We start from the raw sequence: 19,844 nt of genomic DNA, 5'->3' as shown, positions 1-19,844 counted from the left end.
CCATGGCATCCCTGCCAGCATGTAGGAAGGGGGTAAACAGATATGGAGCAGGTCAAAGTGCCACCCCAAGCAGGAATTTTGGTTTCCCTTGGAACCCTCTTTCTCAGTTAACACTCCTGGACAGTGATGAGAGGGGAGGTGGGGACTAGATGAAGTTGCACAATTTGGGGAGCAGGCTCAGGATAAAAGGCCCAGCTGGAGGCTGCAGTGGGGTAGAAGACAGTCAGACTGGGACCATGGAGCTCAGTGTCCTCCTCTTCCTTGCAGTCCTCACGGGCTTCTTGCTACTCCTGGTCAAGGGCCGTCCAAAGGCCCGTGGCCACCTCCCGCCAGGTCCCCATCCTCTGCCCTTCTTGGGGAACATTCTGCAAATGTACAGAGGAAGCCTACTCCAATCCTTCCTGAGGGTAAGGTGCAGATGGATGGGGTCTGAGGATGGGCTGGTTCCTGCATTGACACTTGGGGGTCCCCCAGCAGAAAGAGCGAGGCAGCCTTCTGGGCTCAGGGGTGGAGTGGGGAAGGTTGGTGAGGAAGGGGAATGGAGCTGAAGCATGGATGGTGGTGTTAAGAGAAAAACTTTAAACAAATTAAATTTAGCAGAGTTTATTTTAGCAAACAAATGATTCATAATCAGACAGCACCTTGCACCAGTAAATGTTCCAAGAGCAGCACCCAGCAAAGTGGGCAAGTAGGACTTACACAGAGAAAAAGCAAGTGACATACAGAAATAGCCTGATTGGTTGTAGCTTGGAGTGTCCCTTGTGTGGACACATTGGAGCAGTTTGCAGCTTGTGATTGGCTCCAAGCTTAGCTGCTCTGTTTGGCGTAGACTTGGCTACTTGTTACAAGAATATACTCTCAAGTAAGGTTGCAGTTTGTTTAACTTAGGTTATAGTTTACTATGTACTATAGCAAAGCAGCTTTAGGTCAAATTTAATTTTTTTTTTTTTGAGCCAGAGTCTCATTCTGTTGCCCTGGCTAGAGTGCTATGGCGTCAGCCTAGCTCACAGCAACCTCCATCCCCTGGGCTCAAGCAATCCTCTTGCCTCAACCTCCCAGGTAGCTGGGACTACAGGCATGCACCACCATGGCTGCCTAATATATATATATATATGTTGTCCAGCTAATTTCTTTCCATTTTTTTTAGTAGAGGCAGGGTCTCACTCTTGCTCAGGCTGGTCTCAAACTCCTGAGCTCAAGCGATCCTCCCTCCTCGGTCTCCCAGAGTGCTAGGATTACAGGTGTGAGCCACCACACTCGGCCCTGAATTTAATTTAATTGAACGATTCTCTGATTTTGGTCAACCTCACAATTTTGGGAGACTGACCAAAACCTTGGGCACTGACACCACTTTCTGTCACCATCGTAATAGACTTGTTTGATCTCAGTATGGAATTCACAATTCACCATGTCAAATTCATTGGATGATTCCTTATGCTTTCTTCATGTTTTTGTTGTTCTACCTGTAATAACACCATTCGATGTGCAAAAGATGACTACATATGAGCATTTAAGACACTTGTGCTGATACAATGCATCAGAGAGACTATGGTGATGACTACTAGGAGGATAATATCAAGAAACTGAAGTAACTACTTAAGAGGATTCTCCAATAATCAAACTGATCAAAATCAAACAATGCAAAGGTACTATTCAGCTATAAGAAACAACGGTGACATAGCACCTCTTGTATTTTCCTGGCTAGAGCTGGAACCCATTCTATTAATGAAGTATCCCAAGAATGGAAAAATAAGCACCACATGTACTTATCAGCAAATTGGTATTAACTGATCAACACATAAGTAGACATATAGAAATAACATCTATCGGGTGTCGGGCAGGTAGGGGGGAGGGGATGGGTAAATATATACACAATGTGTGTGATGCGCACCAACTGGGGTATGGACACGCTTGAAGCTCTGCCTCGAGGCAGAGAGGGGAGGGGGGCAAGGGAAATATACATAACCTTAACATTTGTACCCCCATAATATACTGGAAAAATAAATAGATAATTTTTTTTAAAAGGGCGGGCAAAAACAAAACAAAACAAAACAAAGGTCAGGCAATAAAAATAGTTCAAGCACATTTGACTCCACTTGGCCCCAGGCTTTGTTTGGGGCATTATGGTGATTGAGGACTATAGTTTGCTATCGAATGGCCCGATTTAATGATGTATCCATAGGTATAGTTAGCCTGGTCACACAAGGCACAGTAGTCTGGAGATCCACTAGAAGAAACATAAAGAACCACAAAGAAGCCTGCTTGCCACTCACCAGTCAGGACAGCTGCAAACTGACTGTTAGTTGCTCTCCTAAATACATGAGTGTATTCATTTCCTCTGAGACATTTGCTTAATGCATTTGGTGACCGTGTCTAGAGAAAAAGAAGTATCAGTGTCCTTTTTTTTTTATTTTTGAAGTCATTTGGAGTGGAATGAGTGTCCTTTTAATTTAAGTTTTCTATAGTAGTAAAATCAGGGGAAAGATAAGCGCAACATTTGGTTTTGTTCAGCACCGTATACGAGCCCCAACACGAGCAAAGGGACGATCTAAAACTGTACGATGTTCCATCAAATGTTTTGATTAAACTCAAATGTTCTCATCCACCTTTCAGAGAGTGGCTTTTACCTGTCTGAATGACAGCAAAGGTCTGATTGGCTGTAAAAACCAAGACCTGTTTCTCAATTTGTGGATTAGCCTCAAATTCTATACAACTGGCACCACACAAGAGTGAGCCCCCATGAACCTCATTTGAAACATTCCTCAGTAGAAACTAATTTACATTCATCTATTTTGCAGTTAGTTCTAATTTCAGTTGTTGACTTCTTTGGCTTCTAATTATATGAGGTACGATGGGGACTTTCAGGAAAAGGATTTTGTTGTTGTTAGAGATAGCATCTGGCCCTGTTGCCCGGGCTGGAGGGCAATTGTGTACTCACTGCTCACTGTGGCCTCCAACTCCTGGGCTCAAACGATTCTCCCACCTCAGCCTCCTGAGTAGCTGAGAATACAGGTGCATGCCATCATGCCAAGTGATTTTCTCTTTTTTTGTAGAGATGGGGTCTCTCTTTGTTGCAAAGGCTGGTCTGGAAATCCTGGCCTCAAGCAATCCTCCCCTCTTGGCTCCCCAGCCTGCTGGGATTACAGTGTGAGCTTCAGTGATTAGCTAGGGAAAGCTATATGGAAAGCGGCAGTGGGCCAAGCCAAATAGCAAGATCTGAGCCAGTGAAGAGGCACAACAGGGTGAACAAATCCTCGCGTGACCCAATAAAGCCCTTGGGGACTGAAAAACAGGGCCACCTAGAGGCATGTGAGCAGAGGTCAGTTAAATGTATTTGCTGTAATTCTCATAGTTCCTGGACAAGGTCTAGTGGGAAATTTACTTTTATTTATTTATTTATTTATTTTTTTTTGAGACAGAGTCTCACTTTGTTGCCCAGGCTAGAGTGAGTGCTGTGGCATCAGCCTAGCTCACAGCAACCTCAAACTCCTGGGCTCAAGCGATCCTCCTGCCTCAGCCTCCTGAGTAGCTGGGACTACAGGCATGCGCCACCATGCCCGGCTAATTTTTTCTATATATATTAGTTGGTCAATTAATTTCTTTCTATTTATAGTAGGGACGGGGTCTCGCCCTTGCTCAGGCTGGTTTCGAACTCCTGACCTCGAGTGATCTGCCCACCTCGGCCTCCCACAGTGCTAGGATTACAGGCGTGAGCCACCGGGCCGGTCTAAATGATGTCTTGATAACGTGCTGAAAGGGTGCATAACCACATTTAGTGGAAGGGGACCTTACTGGACTTAGTCCAATAACATTATATAAGAAATTATTTATAGCCACCAGAGGTAGTCCCCAGGTCTCACCCATGTGTTGTCTGGAAGCGCAATAGACCTTTTGCAGGCATCACTAAGATAGGTTTTCTGTACTTGGTGGCAATTAGGTCATTTATTGGAAAGGTCAGGGTACTATTACCTGTGGTTGTAGAAAAGCAAGTAGCAGTGGTGTCTAGAGTATCAAGATAGCTTTCCACTCTTTCCTGGGGGTTTCCGAGTGACTCATTAGGAACAGAGAGAGGAACTGACATTGATGGAATTGTTTCTTGGTTTGGGGCCATTAGCCCACACACCCAACAATTGCTCAGTTTTCTTGCTAAAGAATAAAGCTTTGCTGAAGCCATCCCCAGATTATGCACTCATGGCTTTTCTTCTAAGGAAAGGGAAAGGATTAAACTTCAGAAAACAGGGAAGATAAAATAAGATGATGTGTTCATGATGGCAGAGAGGTCTTTATTTGCAATCTTGGGAAAGCTACGCACATATAGGCAGAAATCTCCTTCTGGGGAAAAGCCCCCCTGGTCTGCTTTACCTTAAGGTCTCCAACAGGTGTACACTTCCAACTATCTTGAAAGGCTCTTCTGAATTGGGAGATGTGCATCCAAGACACAAGTCCTTAAATAGTGCTGTAGAGAACCTGGTATGGTCCCTTCAGACAGAGATCCAGGGCAGTCTTTCTCTGGTGTCATTTCCAAAAGACTCAATCTCTGTGCTCGAGATTGTGAAAAGTTTGGTCATCATCAGTAGGTGGGTCAGGAAGGTCTTCTTTTGCCCAGTGAAAATATGCTTTGGCAGAATGGCCCTTATCAAAAAATCCCCAAACAACAAATGCTGGTGTGGATGTGGAGAGATTGGAACACTCTTACACTGCTGGTGGGATTGCAAATTAGTACAACCCCTGTGGAAAGTAATATGGAGATACCTCAAAGAGCTAAAAATAGAAATACCATTTGATCCAGCAATCCCACTACTAGGCATCTACCCAAAGGAGAAAAAGACATTCTATAATAAAGACATCTGCACTCGAATGTTTATAGCAGCACAATTCACAATTGCAAAGATGTGGAAACAACCCAAATGCCTTTCAATATATGGGTAGATTAATAAAATGTGGTATATTTATGCCACGGAGTACTACTCAACTACAAAAAGCAATGGTGATCTAGCACCTCTTATATTATCCTGGGTAGAAACTGAGCCCATCCTTTGAAGTGAGGTATCACAAGGATGGAAAAACATGCACCATATGTACTCGCCATCAACTTGGTACTGACTGGTACTAAGGTGCTCACGTGGTAGTAATACTCACTGGGTGCCCATAGGGGGTGTGTGGGGGAGGGGTAAATCCACAACTACGGTAATGGAAGCGGACACTGTATAGGGGTGGGACCCGCTTGCAGCCCTGGCTTGGGCGGGGCAAACGCATTACATGTAACCAAAATGTTTGTACCCCCATACTATCCTGAATAAATAAAAAAAAATAATTAGATGTGAATTAATTGCTTACCTGGATAGCACTGAACACAAGAAGAAATAGGAGTGTTAAGATCATTCGAGGGTCCGGAAAAGGTTTATTTAAGAGGCAGGACTGGATGTGAGGACCATCTGGCTGCGACATCCGTCACCCCTTTGGTGGCCAGAGTGGATTGGGCTAATCTGGCTGCGCGCTGGGTGGAGGAGGGCGACCTTCCCGGAGAGGGGAGGGCGTTCTTCCATCAAGGGTGTACGAGTAGCTGCGCTCCCGGCTGGAACCTTCACACAAGCTCTGGAGAGGCAGGGCTTGAACTGAGAGCCTCGGCCCCTGAGTCAAAGCGCTCTGCTTTCGCAGGTGCCATGGAAACGGTGGCCTTGAAAAGGTGATCGCCATTGGTGATGGCCAGTGGTGGTCCTCAGACACCACGAGGACCGATCTCTCAGGCACATTGTGTGCGACTCCTGTAGAACGGTTCACATAGAGATAGCTGGAGGCCCCAAATGCATATTATTTTGTTTTCACTGTTTTCCATGTGTTACAAGGGTGCCATGCTGCTGTGTAAATCCTTGGACTTAATTTTCTCACTCGGAGTCATGTGGCTAGGATTTATCTGTCTTGTCGTGGGAGTTCACCGGGTCCCATTTACAACTACCCTGTGGGCGGGGTGAGGTGCCACCCCTGTGTTACAGGTAAGGATGGTGTCACTCAGCATGGCGAAGGCACTTGTCCACAGTTGCACAGCTGGTAAGAGGGGAAGCTGGACATCCCTTTGTCTCCAAAGTCCTCTTAGACTAAAGCCACTTAACAATTTGGGGATCACTAAATCCTTTGAGAATTTGATTAAAGCTGTAACCATCTCTTCTCCAAATATGCACACACATTTTTTGCATAAAATTTGGGGAGTCCACAGACCCCTTAAACCTCTTCCATGGACCCTCCAAGGATCATCTTAGTATCCATAATCCTCCATTAGGATTGCATTTTTGCAGGGAAGGGGAAGAGAGGGAGGGCATGGGTGTATGTGTATCACAATAGGAAGGCTGGGGAGGGTGGCACTGTTTCTTTTCCGTTTCCCAATTAGCCTCCAAATCCCTTTGGAGGCAGACAGATGTGGGCTTGTGTCCCAGATTCAATGCTTACTCACTGAATCTCAGTTTTCTCTTCTGTCAGATGAGATGGTGACCATAAGATGGTGACCTTATATGTGCCTCATAAGGTGATCGTGGGGATTAAATGGGATATTGCATAGAGTTGGCATATCATAAGTGCTCATTAAATGGTGGCTACCCTTAATCAGCTCATTCACTTATTTACTAATTCAATAATAATTTACTGGGCACCTTGTATACGACAGGGAATTTTCTAGGAATTCATGGTGTGTCATCTTGGACAAGGCATAGCATGTCAAGCACATTCCACTGCCGGAGACAGATAAAGAAATGATAAACAGATCAGGAAATGTAGACAACAGCTATGGTTAAAATAAAACAGGATGATATTTTAAAAAGTGGTGGGAGCTCCTTTTGATTGAGTAGTCAGGGAAAGAACGTGTCTTGATTTTTTCTGAGCAGGGACGCTGAAAGATTGAAGCGCAAGGCACCGGAGGAAGGCAGGTATTGTTGACAGAGTCCTGAAGCAGGAAGAGCTCAGGGAACACGTAGAGGCAGGATCAGGGAGCTGATGGGTGAGTAGGAGGAGAAGTCAGAGGCATATCAGGGCCATATCATGTAGGACCATGTGGGCCACGATGAGGACTTCAGATCTTGTTCAAGCAAAGAGGGAGCATTGGAGGCCTTGGTGAGGGTTAGGGACATTAACTAATTTACATTTTTTAATAGAATTACTCTGACTTGGAGGGCAGTGAAATGACCATCGGGACTGTAAGGACGGAAGCATGGAGAGCAGTGAACGGGCTTTGCAGAGATCAATGTGAGACAGCTTTAAGTAAACTCAACCACTTTTATGATTTTCATGTCAAGGTTTTATTGAAGTTGAACGTCACCCTGAAAAGGGCACGGCTCAATCAATACATTTTCACAAACCGAACACACGCATGTAATTGACATGCAGACGAAGCAACAACGGAGTCCCCAGAAAGCCATCTCTTGTCCCCTTGCAGTCACTACCCTCCCACTATCCTGACACCATAGGTTGGTTTTATCTGTGTTTGAACTTCCTATAAACAGAATTGTGATGCAGGGACTCTTCCGTGTCTAGTTGCTTCCACCCAACATCATGTCTGTGGGTTGCATCCATGTTATTAGGTGTAGCTACAGTTTGCTCCTTTTTTTGCCACTGTCTAATATTCCATCGTGTGAATCCCTCATGGCATACTCTATATTTATGTTGATGAACCTTTTATTAAGAAGCCTTCTATGAATATCCTTGTTCATTTTTTTGGTGAATATACATACACATTTTTGTTGGGCATACATATCTGGGAGTGAATGGGTGGGTCACTGACTGTGCATATGTTGAGCTTCAGAAAACACTGCCAGCAGTTTCCCACAGCTACAAAATAGTGCCCCATTGTCCATGGGGGATACTTTCCAAGACCCCCCGTGGATGCCTGAAACCTCGGATAGTGCCGAACGCTATACGTTCTGTGTTTATTCCTATACAATCACATTGTACAAGGTGAGTAGCATATGCAGTGTGGACATGCTGGACAAAAGGGTGATTTGCATTCCAGGTGGGACAGAGTGGGTTGGTTGGCATGAGGTATTATCATGCTACTCAGAATGGTGCGCAATTTAAAACTTGTGAGTTTCGTTCTGGAACTTTCCATTTAATATTTTCAGACCACAACTTACCATGGGTAATTGAAGCTGCAGAAAGTGAAACTGCTAATCACAAGGAGTATGATTCTTTGAGTATGATTCTTTGGTTGAGCTGCCAGGGAGATGTGGCCAGACTCAAGGGTGTGGGGGGGTGACATTAAAATTATTTAAGCACCTGCAAAGTTTAGGGCAGTGACAAATCAGAGCAGACCTTGGCTGGGCCATGGGTTTACTGTTTAGTTGCTGAGTCCCGGGAAGGTGGAAGGGCAGCCTAGGGAGGAGGGTCTTGGGGAAGGCGGCTACTTACCAGTCTGCTGTGTGAGTGTCTCACAGTTTGACCACTGAGGGCTGTGCTGACTCATGTAACCCAGGGTGTGGGTGCGCTTGGCAGCTCCGAGAGAAATATGGGGATGTCTTCACGGTATACCTGGGACAGAGGCCCGTGGTCATGCTGTGTGGGATAGAGGCCATAAAGGAGGCCCTGGTGGACCAGGCTGAGGACTTCTCTGGCCGGGGCAAAATCGCCATCCTTGAGCCAGTCTTCCAGCAATATGGTGAGAGCCTCCAAGGCAGGGCCGGGGGGAAGAGGCATCAGAGACGGGGGGAAATGGGTGGAAAGGATCCCACAGCCTCTCTCCAATGTCCTCTGCCATGCACACCTCCCCACACCCCAGGCGTGTTCTTTTCCAACGGGAACCGCTGGAAGACCCTCCGGCGGTTTTCTCTGGCCACCATGAGGGACTTCGGGATGGGGAAGCGGAGCGTGGAGGAGCGGATTCAGGAGGAGGCTCAGTGCCTGGTGGAGGAGCTGCGGAAATCCAAGGGTGAGTCCTGCGGTGGCAGGAAGGACAGTGAAATACAGAGAGGTGCGGGCGAACAGCAATAGAAAGAGAGGTATCTGTGGGCAGGGCCAGAGCCAGAGCCCGAGAGACCATCAGACAGAGGGACAGGGACAGGGAGAGAGATGGGGGACTGGCAGGGGACAGAGATGGGTAGGATAGAAACACAGACAGCCTGGGAAAGAGGAAGTTGTGAGTTGTGTAATGTCCAAGAGCAATCCAAAGACATATACTTAGTGAGTAGGGCGCTATTTACTGGGCTCAGGAAAACTAATTCATGGATTAATTGTATCTGTCAAAGGTGAAAACAGAAATCAAATAAAGGAAAGCAAAAAGAGAAAAAGAAAAACTGCAGAGAATTTGAAGATATTTAATTGTGTTTTTTTATTTTCCCTCCCCTTGCCTAAGTGCTGATGAGGAAAGAGGCCAAGTCGGGGCATCTTTTCTTGGGCAGCTGGAGGGGCCATCAAAGATGCACTTTCCATTGTCTTTTGTTTCTTTTATTTAAAAAACTTTTTTTAGAGACAGGCTGTTGCCCAGGCTGGAGTGCAGTGGCATCACCATAGCTCATTGCAACCTCATGCTTCTGGGCTCAAGTGACCCTCCTTACTTAGCCTCCTGGGTAGCTGGAACGAGAGGTGTGAGCCACTATGCCTGGCTAAGTTTTAAAAAAATGTTTCTATAGATGGAGGTCTTTCTGTGTTGCCCAGGCTCATTTTAAACTCCTGGTCTCAAGTGTTCCTTCTGCTTTGGCCTCCCAAGTAGCTGGAACTACAGGCATGAGTTACCATGCTCAGCCCCTGTTTTTAAATTTTCTACAAATGGGTGTTTATGGGACATATAGGTGACAGGGTCCTTTGTTAGCATTTGCATCTCATTGATGCCATCTCTTTGTGACATATCTCAAGAGATTCTGGGAAGGAGAGGCAGAGACATGGGGACAATAGGATAACAGGGACCGAGAAACTGAGAAGAAAGACAGGAGGAGACAGACAGACCTGTTCTTGGGTGCTCCCCAGATGCCCAGAGAGCCCCAGGTGTGGAGAGAAGAGACAAACGGGGAGTCACAGTAGGGATAGAGAGATGAGAGCTTTTAAATTTGCACAGTGAATTGATTGCACATCTACTCTTCTTTATCCCTGTCACTGGGACTTAACCCTCTTAGCTCAGAGATGCAGGGTGAGGACCAACAAACTGCACAGACTCTGTGGCTGGGCTGCTTGGGTCTGAATCCTGGTCCCCGTATTGAGCAGGTGTGTAACCTTGCTCAAAAATACTTAACCTCTGTGTCCGCCGATCTATAACATGGAGGTAATAATAGAATTGTACCTGCTTTACCATGTTGTGGTGAGAGCAGATAAAATAGCATGTGAAGTGCTTAGAATAGGGCCTGGCCCAGAATGTGTGCTGGTTTGTGTTAGCTGATCTGGTTGTTATTCTTGTCTTTATCATGACTGAGCAATGCTGGACAGTGACATAGAGATAGGGTGGGGACAGCCAGAGGTTCTCCAGGCCTCCAAGTCTATGTCCCTTGACCTGTCACCTCCTTTTCCTCCTCCTAGGAGCCCTCCTGGACCCCACCTTCCTCCTCCAGTGCATCACTGCCAACATCATCTGCTCCATTGTCTTTGGAAAACGCTTCCACTACCAAGATGAAGAATTTCTGAGGCTGCTGGACCTGCTCTTCCAATCTTCCGAACACATCTGCTCTTTCTCTGGCCAGGTCAGGGAGAGGGAGAGGTACAGGGAGGGTGGATGAGGTGACATCCCGGGCAAGGGCAAGGATGATCTTTATGAGGGGCCAGAAATGCAGCTTTTCCTGGAAGAAAGGCAGGGACACGTGGAGAGACAGGGACGCTGAGACCTGGGGACAGGGACAGAGAGACTGAGGGAAAGGATGGAGGGTGATGGGAGGCAGAAATAGAGACTCAGAGGAAGACTAAGAAAATGAGGGTTTGGGAGGGAGAGAAGATGAATGAAGAAAAGGGAAAAGAAGGGCAGAGATAACAGGATCCCGAGAGACAGAATTGATACACATGTGTTTGTGTGTGTGAAAGAGAGAGACTGAGGTATTGAGATTTTCTCTGTGTCACCTGCCCCAGGCTGACCTCACTGCCCCTCTCTCTTGCAGCTGTTTGAGCTCTTCTCTGACTTCTTGAAGTTCTTTCCTGGCACGCACAGGCAGGTCTACAAAAAGCTGCGGGAAATCAGTGCCTTCATTGCCCGCAGTGTGGAAGAGCACCGGGAAACCCTGGACCCCACTGCCCCCCGGGACCTCATAGATGCCTACCTGCTGCGCATGGAAAAAGTGGGGTCTGGGGGAGGGAAAGGGGGGAGGAGGGGAGTGCATGATGGGGAGGGGAGCAAGGAGGGAAAGGGGAGAAGAGGGAGGGGGAGGGATGCAGAGAGGATGGGGGGAAGAATAGGAAAGGGAGGGGCAGAGATGCAAAAGGGAAAGAAAGATGAGATGAAAGGAACAAGAAAGTAGGGAGGAGAAAGTGAGCAGTGGAGGGGGGAGAGAGCGAGCTGGCTATGAGGAAGAAATTCAGGACAAGGGACAAAAATCCAGCAACAGAAGAAATGACCCACAGAGGCAGAAAGAGACAGGGAGACAGAAGAGAAACACACCAGAGATCGGGAGAGAGATGGAAACAGCCAAAGAGAGCTGAGCGAGACAGGGACAGACACACATGGCTGGACCTTCGGGGGACAGAGAAAAGCTAAATGGGCCAGACAGAGGGAGAGACCCTGAAACACATGGAGGGGACCCAGCGACACTGGCGTGTGCACAGTGAGGCCACAGCCTCGCCTGACCCTCCCTCCTCTCTGCTCTGCACCCAGGAGAAATCCAACCCACACAGTGAGTTCAGTGAGAACAACCTCATCTTCAACACGCTCTCGCTGTTTTTTGCTGGCACTGAGACCACCAGCACCACCCTGCGCTACGGCTTCCTGCTCATGCTCAAACACCCCCATCTAACAGGTGAGCCAAGCACAGCCAATCAAGGAGGTCTTTCTTGACTCTCTCTGAGCTGCAGAAGTAGGGCTAGGGCTCCTGCCTGTATGAGAGAAGCCACTTTGGTCACATTCCAGGAGCATGCACGCTTTGAACTGGCCTGCAACCAAGCCAGATCTGGCGGTGGTTGCACAGATGCATGAAGAATCTATCAGTCTGTTCTCCCACTGCTTTCTCCCTTTATTTAAAGACTTTTCATTTCTAAACTTTTTTTTTTTTTTTACTTGTAAAAAAGTGTTGGGTACATGTGCAATGTTGTTATGTGCATAGGTTGCATAGTGGTCATGCCAGGCTTTCAGGGTATACATCACCTGAATAATGTACATTTGACCCATTAAGTAATTTCTCGTCATCCACGTCCCTCCCATTCCCTCGCCCTTCCAAGTCTCCATTGTCTACCACCCCACTCTATAACCACGTGTATACATTTTTCAGCACTCACATGTGGGTGAGAACATGGGATATTTGGCTTTCTTTGACATCACTTGAAGACTGACCCATTTGTCCAACCATCCTTTTATTCATTAATTCACCTGCATACTCACTGGTTCTTTCGTCTATGATTCACACAAGGACATACACTTTCATTCATTTATTGAATTAATTGATTCATGAGTTGATCTTTTGAAACAGTGATACGTTGAATGGACTACTTGTCATGGATTCATTGCTCATGCATCCATCCACCCTTCCATGTACTAGGTTTCATTGCTTAATTCTTCTACCTGTCAGTCTTTCAATTCATCCTTCATCCATCCATGCATTCCTTCATTTAATAATCCACTCTCTTATTCATCCCAGATTTATTTATCATTCAATCTGCCCAAACACTTATGCCTTTATTGACTCATACCTCTCTAATTTTCTCATTCACTTCTTCCATAGATCTTGCCATTCATGCAATTATTGATTAGTTGGGTTCATTGGTTCATTAGTTGGGTTCAATGGTGGGCCATTTATTAACTAGTGATTCAGTAATTGATCCATCTATTGATTTATATGTCTCTCTCTATATATATATCCATTTATTGGTTTGTTCATTCTTTCATCAATCGTTCCATTCATGAATTGATCTATCTAGCAATTGACTGATTCACATATTCTCTTCTTTATCTACTTGTTTATGGGTTACTCTATTGTTCTATTCCACTATTATATTCCTGAGGACCTAGCACAATGCCTCGCCTGTAATACTCATACAATAAATATTAGTTCATTTTCTACTCAGAGAGAGAGGTTTGACCGATTTGTAGCTGGAGATCTTAGCTTGAAATTCCATGTAAAATTGCGGTGTGTGTGTGTGTGTGTGTGTGTGTGTGTGTGTGTGTGTGTATCTGTGCGTTTGGGGAGGGAATCTCTAACATTTATTTTATTTATAAGGGTAAGAATTCTTGTTGTTTCATCTTTCCTCCCCTAACCCCAAGCTGATTGTGTTGAGGTGTATCAGTGATCTAACTCCTTAGCATAGGTGTTTTATTTTCTCACTCATTGGACCATAGAAAGCAGTGCCCCACTGAAATGTCTCTTTGAAATGGGGTTCGCGGGTCCCCTTTTCTGTGCAGAGAGAGTCCACAAGGAGATTGAGCAGGTGGTTGGCGCACATCGTCCTCCAGCCCTCGACGACCGGGTCAAAATGCCGTACACGGACGCCGTCACCCACGAGATTCTGAGGTTGGCAGACCTCATCCCCCTTGGTTTGCCCCACATTGTCACCAAAGACACCCACTTCCGAGGGTACATCATCCCCAAGGTGAGCCCAGCGGGGTCCTGCGTCTCTCTCGTGCAGGCACCCTGGGTTCTCCTCATCCCAAAACTCAACTTTTTGTTGCTTTCTGAATAGGGTCCCCTTGTTTTTGGTTTTCTTTTTTTGGGTTTTTGGTTGTTGCTTGTCCAGGGAATGGGAATATTTTTTGATCTTGTGACCCGCCCTCAGGACACCGAAGTATTTCCCATCCTGAACTCTGCTCTCCGTGACCCACGCTACTTTGAAACACCAGAGGCCTTCAACCCTGACCACTTCCTGGATGCCAACGGGGCACTGAAGAAGAATGAAGCTTTTATTCCCTTTTCCTTAGGTAAGCTGGACCCGAGACCCCTTTCCCAGATTCTGGAGTGCGGTTTCCATTTCTTCCTTGAGACAAGCCGGGATGGGTCCTTGTTTATGGAACACTTAGTGGGGGGTGAGAAATGAGATTACACCCCAAAGGCACATGTTGGCAAGCAGGACCTTGGGCAAGTATTTAAACTTTACTCTGAACTTCAGTGAGTTCATTTTTTTTTTTTTTTAAAGTTCTGTTGAGCCCTACTCAGAGCCCAGTGCTCTGTTGGGGGCTGAAGATAAAGCATCAGACAAACAAATCACACAGTTACGTGGTTCCCGCCCCAGGAAATTTACAGCCCTCCTAGGTGTTCATCAAATAGTAACAGAATCATGATATGAGTGAATGAATTAATGTCTTCCACATGTTTAGCATGGCTTGGAACAGAGTAAATGCTCACGGGGCGATTATTACTATAATTAATCCTAATCGTGACAAGTGCTCTAATGGGGGTTTTGGGAGGACAAAATAGGGAACGCTGACTCATCTTGGTGGGTCTGTGAGGAAGAGCTCACCCGAGGAGCTGGCTGCTACGCTGAGATGTACATTCGTGGACGAGCACCATTCGGCCTCTGGAAGGAGTGTTCCAGGCAGAGGAAAGACCAAGGACAAAGCCTGAAGGTGGAAACCTGATGGCACATTGATGAAACTGTAAGAAGCCCGGCGAGCCCGGGGTGTAGGTTGCAGAAGGAAATAAGGTGGAGAGCTCAGCTGGGCAAGGATTTGAAGGCTTCAGAAGGGTTTGGATTTATACTCTTAGCACTTACAGCCTAGGAGGCAGGGAAGGTCCTGACATGCTCTGACTTGTCCCAGGTCCCCATTCCCCATCCTTTGGCTTCTTAAGAGAACAACTGTGTTCAAATTAAATTTACCCAGAGCATATTGGAGCAAAGAAATGATTCATGAATTGGGCAGCACTTTGAACCAGTAAACGTTCAGAGAGCTCCATCCGGCCATGTGGCCTGGCCGTATTTATCCTCAGAAAAGGAAATGACTTGCAGAAACAATCTGATTGGTTACTGCTCTGTGTCAGCCCTATTTGGACTTGACTGAACAGTTTGCAACCTGGGATTGGTTGACGTTGGCCTAAATGGTTGGCCAAGTCTCAGTTATTTAATGCGTGTTACAAGGATACACTGTGAAGTTAGTTTGCAATTTGTTTATATGTTATGTGAGGTTAGAGTTTGTTATGCATGGAGGCAGCTTTAGTCCAAACGTAGTTTAATTTAACAGCTTCCACCTGTGGAAAACTGCAATATCCAGGTTTCTCATATTTTTGGAGCAAGGAAAGTCCCAGGGATAAGTCCCTAGTCTTGAGTGTCATCAGTGATTTTAGTGGCCCGGGGCTCTGGCTCAGGCCCTGGATCTGCATGATATAGTCTCCTCCTTTCTCATTTTATCTCCAGTATGGTTTGGGAACACATGCGGGATTGGGATGAGGGTCAATTCCTACATTCAGCAGTTCTACTCAAAGTTTTGAGAGTCGTGCAGAAGTAAGGACAGAGGTGGTTACATAAGCAGCAGAGAGATAGTGGGAGTGACACAGAGAGAGAGAGAGATGGAGACATGGGAATAGTGGCTGAAAGAGACAGAGTGAACATGAGACAATGGAGGGAGAAGAAGAGAGACAGAGACAGAGAGACAGGTAACTGAGGAGAAGGATGGGGAGGAGAAGGATGGGGAGAATAATGAAGAGGAGTAGAAAGAAGAGGACAAGGAAAGAGGAGGGAGGACAAAGGGAGAAAGGATGAAAAGGAAGGAGAGAGAGACGTAGAATAAGAGACGGGAAAAAAAAAGAGTGACATAAGTAGAGAGGAAGACACAGAATGAACAAGACAAGATATTTTTATTTATTTATTTTCTTTTTTAAAATTTTTTCCCCAAGTCTTACCATGGAAGGGACAAGGTATTTTTAGAGGGAGGTGAAAGACAAGATGAAAAACGAGAGAGAGAAAGAAAATCACATTGAAACAGAGACAGGGAGTTGAACAAGATGGGAGGACACAGAAAGAAGAAGAAAATAAGGGAGAGATGGGGTAACAGTGCCCGACAGGTGTAGACAGGGAAAAAGAGGGAGGCAGACGGCTATGGGTAGAAAAAGAGGCAAACTGAGCCCAAAGCGTGTCGGAGCCAAAGACATTCCAAGAGTGTCCAAATGGACAGCCCGGGGAGGGGGGGTGTTGAGAGGGAGATAACTGTCCTTAGGCTGTTCCAAAAAAAATCTGGGACACAGAACCTGCCCAGAGACCTGCTCTGAGTAATTCCGTGCTCACGTTCCTACTTTCTGGATGTGCCCAAAGCACGTGGCTCCTTCCCCGGATGCCTCCACAAAGGCAGCCTGAAAAGCATGGCGAATACCTGGAAACCCACCCCCAACGCCGCCTTTCCCAGGTGGTCAGTTTGTTGATTAAGAAACGCTGAAGTACGCGAGGCCCAGTGCCTTTAGTCTGTAATCCCGGGTACTGGAAAGGCGGATGTGGGAAGATGGCTTGAGGCCCTGAGTTCAAGACCAGCCTGGGCAACATAGTGAGACCCTGTCTCTACATAAATAAATGAATGAATAAATAAATGAGTAAATAAATAAGAAACACTGAAGTAAAGGGAGAGGCTCTCTGTGACTCTGCCCAGGTTTTTCAGCCCCTTTGTTCTCTTTTCTCTCCAAGCCTGTGGTTTATATGCTACTGGAGTTTCTTATACCTCCGAGAGGCAATAGATGCTGTAGATACCCCCTGCATGTGCATCAATCCCACACACAAGTTTTTATACAATTTGGATTTTTTTCAGGAACTCCTGAAGCTCTGGATCTCAGGTGGAAACTACAAGACAACCTAGAGATAGACACACACACACACACACACACACAGTGCCAGAAGCACACACCCCCAGAAACAAACGCAGCACAATAACTACACCTATAGAATTCTTAATACAAGCCAGGTGCTATTCTAAGAATTTTCACAAATATTTCCTTTAACTTCACAAGAGCCCTCTTAGATAACATTCTCCCCATATAAGAAATAAAGAACACTAAGATACTGTGGAAGGGTTTGAACTTAAAAGAAAAAAAATAAAGATAAAATTAAAAAAAAAAAAAAAGAACACTAAGAGTGTTAAGTCAGAAACATGCTCACACATATATATGTAGATTACACACACACACACATAAATAATCAACCAGAGTGGGTCCCTATACCCTGTAGGGTCAACGTGGGGGTCAATCTAACAGACATTACAAGCACGCTTCCAGAAAATTGAACATGGCATATCCACCCGAAGATTTGCACCCAGTTTCAAAGGCTTTGGGAAAACCCTTAAAAGTCCACTCTGAATTGCAAGTTAAAGCCAATCTCAGGCAAATATCCTGCCATGGACACAGGTGTCAGGGCTTAGGCATTGCACAGGGCAAGGAATGTTCACGTGGGCCTTGCCCACACTGGTGATCTTCCTCCTGTGCCCACAGGGAAGCGCATCTGTCTTGGTGAAGGCATCGCCAGAACCGAATTGTTCCTCTTCTTCACCACCATCCTCCAGAACTTCTCCCTGGCCAGCCCCGTGGCACCTGAGGACATCGACCTCACGCCCCAGGAGAATGGTCTGGGCAAAGTAGCCCCAACATACCAGATCCGCTTCCTGCCTCGTTGAAAGGCCTGAGGGAAAGGGGGAAAAGGATTCCAGGGTCACTAAGTGTCCCCAACTCCGAAGACGATGGCCCCCGACTCCCTGCACAACTGCCTTCCTCCGAGAGACCTGCTGCAAGCCCGAGCCCTTCCCCCCTCCACAGCATCTGCTGTGTGAGCTCACGTGGCTAGTCAGTGGAGGAGCAAGATTCACACTCTGGCTCTAGAACCCAAACTCTTCATCACTGCTCCCTCTTTTGCATATACACATGTTTAAATTCAGATGAAATTAAAATGAAATAACAATAACCATTTACAATGTGAGATGCACTGGCAATGTTCATTCACGATGCTGTCCAACCAGCACCACGTAGTTCCAAACACTTTTATCATCCCCCCAACTATGGCCAGGTCCTATTAGGCAATCACACCCCATTTCCCTTTGCCATGAGCCCCTGAAAAATACCAATGTGCTTTCTTTTCCTGTGGACTCGCCTATTTTGGATGTTTCCTATAAATAGAATCATACAGTATGTGAACTTTTGTGTCTGGTGTCATTCACTTCAAACAATATATTTTTGTTATTTCAGCATAATATGGGGGTTCTAATGTTTAGGTTACCTATATTGCCTTTGCCCCACCTGAGATACAGATTCAAACATGTCCATCCCTGAGAAGTTGCACACTGCACCCATTAGGTGTCCATATACTATGTAAGTACCTACTGTGTGCCAACCACTGGGAATGCAACTAGGAGGAAAAACAAAATAGTCCACACATTCGTGGAGTTTATATCTGCTATTGGAGGGCAGAGGTGAACAGAACCTTCCTTAAATAACACTGCAACGGTGATGAATAGAGCAGATGACCCAGATTCTGATGAGAGAAGGAAAAATTTGACTTGAGTCTGGGCAGTCAGAGAAAGCCTCCTGGGAAAGTGATACCTTAGCACAGAGCTAAAGAGTGTGCAGGACTTATCTATGTAGGACAGGGCTCTTCAAACTACTTGCAGTGAGGGACCCACTTGTGTCTCCCCCTAATCCACTGCAGACTGATTCTTTCATAAAATGCAATACAAATGCCATGGCAATGTCAAAATGTAAAAAAAAAAAAAAATAAAATTAATTTGCTCTTCCTTTTCCAGTTCCTTGAGATGGTTTAGAAGTTTGTTGATTTGCGAGCTTTCTGTCTTTTAGATGTGAACATTTAATGCTATTAGTTTTTCTCTCAGGAATGCTTTTGCTGTTTCCCATAGATTTTGAGAACTTGTGTCCCTGTTATCATTTAGTTCGAAGAATCTTTTGATTTCCATCTGGAGCTCCTCCTTGACCCAACAGTTATTCAGCAATAGATTGTTTAATTTTCATGACTTTGTGAAGTGGCGAGTGTTTCTGTTGGAATTGAACTCTAATTTTATATCATAGTGGTCTGAGAAGATTCATGGCATAATTTCCATTCTTTAAATTTTGTTGAGGTCTGATTTGTGGCCTAGGATGTGATCGATTTTGGATAAAGTTCCACGAGCTGATGAAAAGAATGTATATTCGGTTTTAATTGGGTGGAATTTTCTGTAGATGTCTGTGAGACCCATTTATTGTAGAGTTCTTTTTAAGTCCATTGTTTCTTTGCTTAATTTCTGCTTAAAGGATCTGTACAGTTTAGTCAGTGGGGTGTTGAAATCTCGAACTACTATGGCATTACTGTTTATCATGCTATTTATATCAAATAGAATTTGCATTATGTACCTGGGCGCTCCTGTATTGTGTGCATAAATATTGAGAATCATTGGCCGGGCACAGTGGCTCACGCCTGTAATCCTAGCACTCTGAGAGGCCCAGAGGGGTGGATCACTGAAGGTGAGGAGTTCAGACCAACCTGAGCAAGAGCGAGACCCCGTCTCTACTAAAAAATAGAAAGAAATTAGCCAGACAACTAAAATTATATATATATATAAAATTATATATAATAAAATATAATATAAATATATAATTATATATAATAAAATATAATATAAATATATAATTATATATAATATAATATAATAAAAAATATATATATTTTTAACCTGGTATAGTGATAATGCCTGTAGTCCCAGCTACTGAGGAGGCTGAGGCAGAAGGATTGCTTGATCCCAGGAGTTTGAGGTTGCTGTGAGCTAGGCTGATGCCACGGCACTCTAGCCCGGGCAA

The 19,844-nt window shown here is 45.5% G+C and overlaps 1 protein-coding gene across 1 annotated transcript; it reads left to right on the top strand.

Moving 5' to 3' along the window:
* Nucleotides 1-227: 227 nt before the first annotated feature.
* On the top strand, nucleotides 228-18,194 carry CYP2B6 (cytochrome P450 family 2 subfamily B member 6). Its single transcript, XM_075993108.1, has 9 exons — nucleotides 228-407; nucleotides 8,476-8,638; nucleotides 8,759-8,908; nucleotides 10,486-10,646; nucleotides 11,055-11,231; nucleotides 11,765-11,906; nucleotides 13,502-13,689; nucleotides 13,873-14,014; nucleotides 17,499-18,194. Exons 1-9 carry the CDS (start codon nucleotides 237-239, stop codon nucleotides 17,678-17,680), a joined length of 1,476 nt encoding a protein of 491 aa, XP_075849223.1. The 5' UTR covers nucleotides 228-236; the 3' UTR covers nucleotides 17,681-18,194.
* Nucleotides 18,195-19,844: the final 1,650 nt, after the last annotated feature.

This window comes from Microcebus murinus, chromosome 16 (assembly GCF_040939455.1).
Source record: "Microcebus murinus isolate Inina chromosome 16, M.murinus_Inina_mat1.0, whole genome shotgun sequence".
Lineage (NCBI taxonomy): Eukaryota > Metazoa > Chordata > Mammalia > Primates > Cheirogaleidae > Microcebus > Microcebus murinus.
The sequence above is the reverse complement of the archived record's forward strand: the minus strand, read 5'-3'. Positions and strand labels throughout refer to the sequence as shown.